Source organism: Pelmatolapia mariae, unplaced genomic scaffold, assembly GCF_036321145.2.
Source record: "Pelmatolapia mariae isolate MD_Pm_ZW unplaced genomic scaffold, Pm_UMD_F_2 NODE_ptg000240l+_length_43233_cov_1, whole genome shotgun sequence".
Lineage (NCBI taxonomy): Eukaryota > Metazoa > Chordata > Actinopteri > Cichliformes > Cichlidae > Pelmatolapia > Pelmatolapia mariae.
In genome coordinates, this window is record NW_027051930.1 from 23,590 (window position 1) to 32,366 (window position 8,777).

General features: G+C 39.2%; 1 protein-coding gene across 1 annotated transcript; it reads left to right on the top strand.

Annotated features, from left to right (window-relative positions):
• Positions 1 to 261: 261 nt before the first annotated feature.
• On the top strand, positions 262 to 7,432 carry LOC134622838 (neurexophilin-1-like). Its single transcript, XM_065469791.1, has 3 exons — positions 262 to 571; positions 684 to 739; positions 6,573 to 7,432. Exons 1-3 carry the CDS (start codon positions 262 to 264, stop codon positions 7,317 to 7,319), a joined length of 1,113 nt encoding a protein of 370 aa, XP_065325863.1. The 3' UTR covers positions 7,320 to 7,432.
• Positions 7,433 to 8,777: the final 1,345 nt, after the last annotated feature.

The window sequence follows — 8,777 nt, forward strand, 5'->3', positions numbered from 1 at the left end:
GTGTATTTTTGTATTACTTTTCCCTGGTACACTCTCTCACAGTCTGTTCTCTAAAACCTAAAAGAGGAATTATGGATTTGATCAACTGGTCCCTGAATGCAATTGACTTTCTCAACGAGAAGCCTGGGCTCGGGTGAGCCTGAGTGTCCTGGAGGTACTTTCCCTGCCGGATACACGATGGACGGGTGGCATAACTGGAGGGTCGTGTGCCTGGCGGGACTGTCGATCGAAGACGCTGAAGATATCTACCTATTCGGAACCATGATAACAGGGTTCTTGCTGATCGGAGCTGGCTTGGCCCTGGCGTATCGAAGATTAAAGAAAGCAGAATCGGCTGTTCAAAATCCCACAAGGCTGCCCGCTGGGATTGAAACGATGGGACGAGTCGTGAGTTCTCAAAATGGGCTCATTGAGTGCAGCACAGATAAGCTCTTGGAGAAGCTTGCGGCTGCTGTGAACACTCAGAATAAGACCTCTGAGCACAAATTGGATTGCATCTTGGAGAAGCACACTGCGGTCGTGAGTTCTCAGAATCTGCTCTTTGAGCACAAGAATGACAACATCACGGAGTGTAAGTTTGATAACATCATGGAGAAGCTCACGGCTCTCCAACGGGAGATTGAGAGACCAGTGTCGGACTGTTAGAACAGCTCTGAAATTCACATGAGTTGTTCGCACTAAAGTAAAAACCACCATCACTTCATGCGGCTACCACTTCGGCGCCAGCGGTGGTCTCAAGGCTGGAGCCGAACAAAAACACCCTGATAACAGACTGTACTTAGAGTGTTCTTCCTATTCTATGCAAGGTCTCCTGGGTTGGCTGGAAGACTGTTTACTTAGCCTGGCAGGGCGAAGGACACTGTCTCAGCTGAACTCTGGACACACACACACATACACATACACTGATACACACTCATCCCCCCTCCCTTTCCAAATGCCTTCGATGCTCATTAATCTCTAGTTATGATAGCAGTTGATTCTTAAACACTGAGATAGTGGTTCACTTGATGTTAGTATAAATGTTATTTGTTGAAGAATCCACACATGGAGACCTTTTCACTGTTTACATTCCAACAGTTCCATATTCTCATCCCTTATGTACCTGTGCCTTCTTGTTGAGACTGCAGGGATGGCTTAAAGACAAATTCCTGGACTATCTCTAAATTTTCTATTTCTATATTCCAATAAAACTGAAATTATTGTACTCAGCCCAAAAAATCTTAGAAATTTGGTATTTAGACAGATCTTTATTCTTGATGGTATTACCTTGGCATCCAGTAATGATGTGAGGAATTTTGGAGTTTCCGGCCAGGATATGTCCTTCAATACACATGTTAAACAAATATGTAGGATGACTGCTTTATTCCATTTGCATAGTATCTCCAAAATTAGATACTTCATGTCCCGGTCTGATGCTGAAAAACTAATTTATGCATTCATACTTTCTGTGCTATTTTATAAGATAGACTAAACAATATTGGTCTATCTAAATGGTGTAAGTTGGTTTTCAAATTACTTGTCAACAAGAAAACAGTGTGCCCATGCTGCTGGGTCTTCTTCCTCTTTTCTCCCAGTGTCCAAAGGAGTTCCACAGGGCTCCATATTAAGGCCATTGTTCTTTTCTCTTTACAGAAACAATGCCGCATTCCATCTTTATGCAGACGATACAATTATTTATTGTTCATCTCCTTCAGTAGCACAAACCCTGCAATTTCTGCAGTCTGCCTTTGATGTCGTTCAGTCCCATTTAACTCAACTTAAGTTGGTGTTAAATCCAGAGAAATCCAAGTTCATGTTATTCTCAAATGGCAAAGAGTTGTTAGCTACGTCTCCCAAGATTAAAACAATTCAAGGAACTGAAACTGAAATGGTCACACCATACAAGTATCTAGGGATCATTATAGATCAGAATTTGTCATTTAAAACTCACAGTCAAAGGCTTGTGTCGAAGTTAAATCTAAAACTAAGTTTTTAGAAATCTTTTTTTACCTTTATTGGATTATGGTGACCTGCTTTTTATGAATGCACCTGCCCACTACCTAAAGAGGTTGGATACTGTGTACCATTGTGCTTTACGTTTTATTACTGGTTATGGAAATCGTGAACATCATTGTTCTTTGTATGCTGCTGCTAAATGTCCATCTTTGCATATTCGCAGACTCTCCCATTGGTTGATCTTTATCTATAAATCTCTCCTTATTTATCCTCCATCTTATTTATGTGTTTATATGTGTAAAAACCACAACCAATACAGCCTTCGTTCTCACAATATCATACTATTGATTGTCTAAAAATCAGAACAGAATTGGGGAAAAAGGTTTTTAAATACGCTGCCCCTGCTTCCTGGATTAATCTGCAGAAGGAACTGAAATTATCAGAATTGGTTACTCTTTTACTCAGTGTGATTGTTTTTAATGTCACTCTTAATTTGATCTGTTATTGTATATTTTTCAAATGTTTGAACGGGATATTGTATTTGTTTTAAATGTTATATACTTATGTGGTACTTGTATTTTGACTTTTGTTGCCATGATGCCAGGTCTCTCTTCGAAATGAGATTTTTAATCTCAATGAGATTTTTTACCTGGATAAATAAAGGACTAATAATACTTCTAGGCTGGACTACTGTAATTCATTGTCATCAAGATGTCCTAAAACTCCCTTAAACCCCTAGTCGATCAAAAATTTTGCAGCAAATGCTCCAACACACATCATCCAAAATGCTTCAGTTCTTTTCAATTAGCCTACATACACATTGAGATGTTTTTGTTCTAACCATTTTAAAATAAAATATTTTTAAAAATCGCATAAATAATTAAAATTAAATGTTGTCTTCTGTGCAAACTAGACTAATATGATGACATTGATACATTTGACACACTTATTTTATACTGTGACTCGAGTGTGGTTCTCAATTCCTTTTTATTTGTTAACATGCTATCTGTATCAGTCTGAATATGTAGCATGCAGATTTAATGAAACAACCAGATAACCAGGTTTGGAAAGACAGATTCTTCTCATGGTTGAAATGCATATTTAAAAAGCAATAGATCTAATCTGTGTTGCATTCTAATGATTGTGCTGACAGACATCACACTTCCTTGTTGGCTCACTGCGATGTAACAATATGAATATGTTTAAACCTACGTACCTACACAAACAGTACAAACACTACTCAGTCAGTGACTGGCAGGAATGTAAAACAAACCGAAAGTACGTTCCATTACATTGGCCCCATTCCCACATTCATATTTTCATTTTCATTTTGTGAAAACCCACGTAGCGTGTGTAATGATGATTAGTATATTAATGTCTTTCAGACAAAATCCCTTAAAAAGACCGAAAACCTGCGACAAGGCAACACACTGTGTAGGCAGTATATACTTTTAAGGCAGTATTATTTTATTCTGTTAAATATTCATTTTCTTTTTTTTATTATTCTTTTGTAAAATATGTTTAAATGTTTAAGTGCAGTAAAAATTGGATAAGAGTATGTTTACTTTGACGACACAAACAGGACTAGATCTTTTGATTTCTAACTAACCGAACATGAATCACTTGAGCTTATTATTTGATATTTTTACTGACCGGTCAGCTGATTCATGATTTTGCCCATTTATTACTGGACTTGATTTTAAAGTTTCAGTATTTGGGCAAAGAATTATTCACAAACTCCTACTTCAGTCCATAATGAGTGGGGCCCTATAAGGAGACAACCCAAAAAAGATTTTGTTTTTTAGCAAAAATAATAATATGGTTCAATGAGATTCAAGTAAGACATTTTTCTGTAAGTATTAGGGACATCACAACAGCACACTCTGCCACCTCCTCGTGATGTCAGTTTTTATTATGATTTATCAAAGGTTCTACCATATGTTAAGCTACTGATTGGAAACGTGCCATAAAAGGAGTACAACATTTTGCATCTTTACTCCAGTTCAAACACAAGATCAATAAGGATACCTCTAAGGATCTAATTCTAGGATCTGATTTTATTGCCCACAGTCTGCGATCTCAACAGCGAGTGTTTAGACTCCAGGAGTCCTGTCTTGCTCCACTCTGCTTCCTCAGAGTCTAATTGCTAATAGTTTATTACTCAAACTACGTGCTTAATGAAATTATATCCAGTTTTTTCAGTGATGTCTCTACTAAAATTAAAATGTGAGGGTTTCTTTAGACTCTCCAGTCCCTCTTATTTACTGAGAACTATGTCAGAGGTGCGCACACTGCTACACACTTGCCTGAATTTCAGCCAGTTTCTGCACATTGTATAGGGAAGTGGCTCCAGTGGTTTGACTCTGGTTAGGGTTCTTTCTGCCACCATGTTGGATTTTTGGAGCCAGAAGTAGCTAAATTTGCACAAGAGAGATGAGTGCTAACATAAGGAAGCTTGATTAGCAAATCTCATTTATAAACTGTACATATGCAGCCCACAGATATATCTGCAGAAAGCTCAATGTGTGCTGCAGTCAAATTTAGATACCCATTAAAATTCTTTGGAAGGCACCGACATCATGATTAAGGTGGAGCGGCCACGGCCCACTGAATCCAAGTCAACTTAAGCTGTCAGAGGTGACGCCCAGCAATCATCTCTTGGCTACAGTTGCCCGTCATGGCATTCACTTGTCAATCAAAGCAGCCGCTCCTTTACTGTGAAACCTTATAAGTATAAACAATTAAGAAAATAAAAAAAAATCATTAAAAATGTAAATGCTCTTTTTTATGCTGTAAAATTGGTCATTGTCACATGGGATTCAGTAGGAACTTGCCGCCAGCTCAAGGGAACAGCAGGAACTGCAGTTTTTGGCCCTTGTTTGACTGAAATCTATGCATTCACTTGTGCAGTTATTATGCACTTATTATGACCACTGGATTAAAACAAATGCTTATTATGTTTAAGTAAGTAACTTCAAATTAACTATTTCAAAAACTTTTCTCTTTTTTTTTTTTACATTTCCTGATGATTTTAGGTTTAAGCATAGAAAAACAAAACAACTGGTGACAACTCAATGTTGCCTTCTGGTGGCATCTGGAGGCCACAGCAGGAAGTGCCCACTGATGAAGACGAGTATGGCAGAAAAGCAGATGGCTGTTCGCCTGCTGTTCACAGCTTGGGGCTATGAGCTTAAAGGCTTTTTTGACAAGCAGCAGATGGCTTTCAATATAGTGTAAATATATTAATAATATAATAAAAACCAAAATGAGCAGAAAAAATGTGTGGATGAGTTCCAGACAAATCCAGTTATATTTAAATGCTTCTAGTAGCACTTGAACAGTAGACTTAGGCTCTGATTATATTTATCTCATGGACATCTGCACTTTTCTTTCTTCTCTTAATTTTTATAACAGGCTGTACAAAGTTAAAGTTATTTTCTGGTTTTATTTTAAATTGAATTAAGATCTACAAGAGACAAACAGCAAACACTTTAAGTTTACTTTCCCAACAAAAATAGCACAAATTCAACTTTCACTCCATAGTTCTCCACCTGCAGCGTCTTCCTTTATGTTTAACTTGAAGGCCATGAAATTGCTGACGTGACTAATAGGATTGTGTGAACACGTGAGCTGATTTTGGTTATTCTACATGAGAGATTTCTGTGTTTAGATTTAGTTACAGAGCATGTTCCTGCACAAAGAAATAAATATGAATTTGTGGTTATTAACGTAGTTCTACTGCAAAGCATCATCCTTGCACTTTATCACACAGCCACAAGATGCCAGTATCACATTGTCTTGGATTAGGTTAGTACAAAAAATACATTTTATCAAAGTGTTGATTAGTTATATTATTATTCCTCGCAACAAGATGCAAGAAGATTTTCAGTCAGAGAAAGAAGTGGAGGGGACCAGGGGCTGGCAGAAACAGTGTGATGCTGCACACAGTGCATATTCTCAAGCAAAAGGGTGTGTGTTTATGTGTGTGAAAGGGGGAGTGAGTGAGGGAGAGAGAGAGAGAGCAAAACTGGGTGTCAAAATCTTGAGCTCTGGGAAAGCCTCCCAGTCTGTGCGCTGTGAGGGGAAGCAGCATCACAGTGAAGGTTTCCAGTTGGGAGAGTGTTTAAGGAAAGAATTTCCAAAAGTTCACTTTGCCTGAATGAAACGCAGCAGTGGATGGCTCTGGAAGCTTATGCACAATGGAGATGTTCGCCTGTCAGTGCTTTGCTTGGATACTTTTGAAAGGAACCATATGTTTGGTGAGTGAAATGAATGGTAGCATTAAACACATTATACGGTTCACATTAAAAGTTGAGTTATGCTCCATTTTAAGAGGGTTTTGCAAATAGTTCTAGTTCTACATATTTTAGATTTAATACACTATCCTTAATGATGACTTTCTTTGCAGACTTAAGTTGCTTCAAACACACTGATGCATGAGGTTTAACAATATTTATGGAGTTAAGATTTTTAAAATATTAAAAAAACTTCTTAAAAAGTTCTTTCAAATAAGATTCTCTTTAATTTTGAGACCATATTTCCAAAGTATTTGGGAGGGTTTTTGGTTGGTTTGTTGTCTTATTAGCTTGATATTTGTTAGTAAGTGTGTAACTTTCCCCTGTGCTTAATGTTTCTAGTTGGTTCTTGGACCACACCAGACAGACAGCAACTTTACCTTCACCAAGAGAGCACCGCCTCATGCCCGAAGAGCCCACGAGGTTTCTTCACAGCAGAAGAACTCTGTGTTTCAGTCCAGGAGTCTAACTCAGCACACCAAGCTGCCCCGTAACCCCTTCATCCCTCTTTCAAAGCAGGGATTTTGGGAAATACTTGGAGGAAACTCGCAGCCGCACTCCAACCCATCATTAAAGATAAAGCTTCAGCCCATCATGAAAGTTCATGGAACATCTAAATGGTCCGGGACCTTCATCTGGGGGGACTTTTATTCAAATATAAAGACAGTCAAACTGAATTTGCTGATATTGGGGAAGATTGTGGATCATGGGAACGGGTCTCTCGGCGTCTTCTTCCGCCACAACTCCACGGGGGTAGGCAACGTCTCCGTCAGCCTCGTGCCACCGACGAAAGAGGTGGAGTTCGACTTGGAGCGCCAAAGCGTGATCCACCCCAAAGATTCAAAGACGTTCAACTGCAGAGTGGACTCCGAGAAAACCGAACGCAACAAGAAGGTGATGCTGTGCAACTACGACCCATCAAAGACATGTGATCAGGAGCACACCCAGAGCCACGTCACCTGGATGTGCTCCAGACCTTTCCAGGTCATCTGCATCTACGTGTCTTTCTACAGCACAGACTACAGACTGGTTCAGAAAGTCTGCCCGGACTATAGCCTGCAGAGTCCAGCCTACCTGCCTGCAGGTTAAAGGACACTGGAGAGTGATGTCTCAGCAAGCCTCTATAGAGAAATCCAGTTAGTGCAGCTATGAGCCAGTCTGATGGATCATTTTGGAGGTTCTTGAAGAGATTCGGTTAAAAAGTGTTTTTAAGTTCACTTTAGTTTCTATGTTTTTAGTGCAAAAAATGTGCCTGCTTTAAGATTAAATTGTTTTAGATCATGTAACAAAAAAAGGTTAGGGTGCAACTAAAAGTGAGTGATTTACCTGGCAATTGCTTTCTTAATTATTCCTTTGAATATATGGTTTTATGAAACCACAGGGTTATGAAAATACTCACAAAAATCTTTTTCTGAACTGTAGTTACCAACACAAAAGACAGTGGTAGTACTCAGCAGATTAATCAGCTATTCCCTTCATGTTTCTTTGTTTTTTCATGTTTCTTTGGTTAAAGCAGACAATGGTAAGTTTTTGGTTTAATAAAAGCCAAGATATAGTCATCCTCTAATGTTCTTGTATGCTGAAGCTGCAGGACCATAAATACTTGTGGTCCTGCAAATCAGTCCTTCAAAATTATTTTCATGCCACTGTAATTTTTTTGAAATAAAAAATTTCATTTCTTTTCGTGTAATAATTTGAATTTATCCGTCCTCACACTGTACTTACAAATGCATGGCGTCTATGATGGTTAACACTTACTTTGCTTTTCCCTTTTCATGTTTTTCTTGAAATCTGCACTGTATTTTGCACAGTAAAATAAAAACAGCATTAAAAATAAGAGAGAACTCCAACGAGTGGAAGTAATGATCTTTGGGGAAACTGCTGAGTTCAGGCAGCACAGAGTGACCTGTGAAACCACCTGGGGCCGCTTTATAAGAAAGCTCGCAGCCTGATTTCTTGGTAGAAGGCTGAAGGGAGATGTTTATTCATGATTTTTGATATGAATTCACCCACTCAGAAGAGCTGCAGGCTATAAAAGACAAAGCACACAGGTTTAAGCTTTGTGTTATTCTAATACATCTTGCTTTCCATTGTTAACAAAGTATGCTTGTCGTTGCCCACACGTTCAGGCTCACATTATCTTTGAATAGCTGGCGGGTTAAACAGGCATGTCAGACAGTCTTTGAATAAACCTCAGTATTGTATCCTTGTTAAACTGTGTCTGCAGTTTAAACCCAGAGTGGCTCCGAGTGAAACTAAGGTGCACGCGAGAGTGCAGGGGTATGGGTCAGGAAACGGTTCAGGAGGCGCAATTAAACACATCTGCTCGATCACTGCACTTGACGCACTGGCAAGTAACCTTTTCTGCCGGGTGGATGGATGTTTAATGACCCAGACACAGGCCGCTAACTCGATTACGTAGGTGACACAGGTTAAAGACACCCCTCACCATCCACCGCTGTTTCCAGCTGCTCCCGGAGTGGCTGGAAACAGCAGGGAGAACGCTTCTGTCAACAGCTGCAAGTACAGTCAACCATATTACTGAGT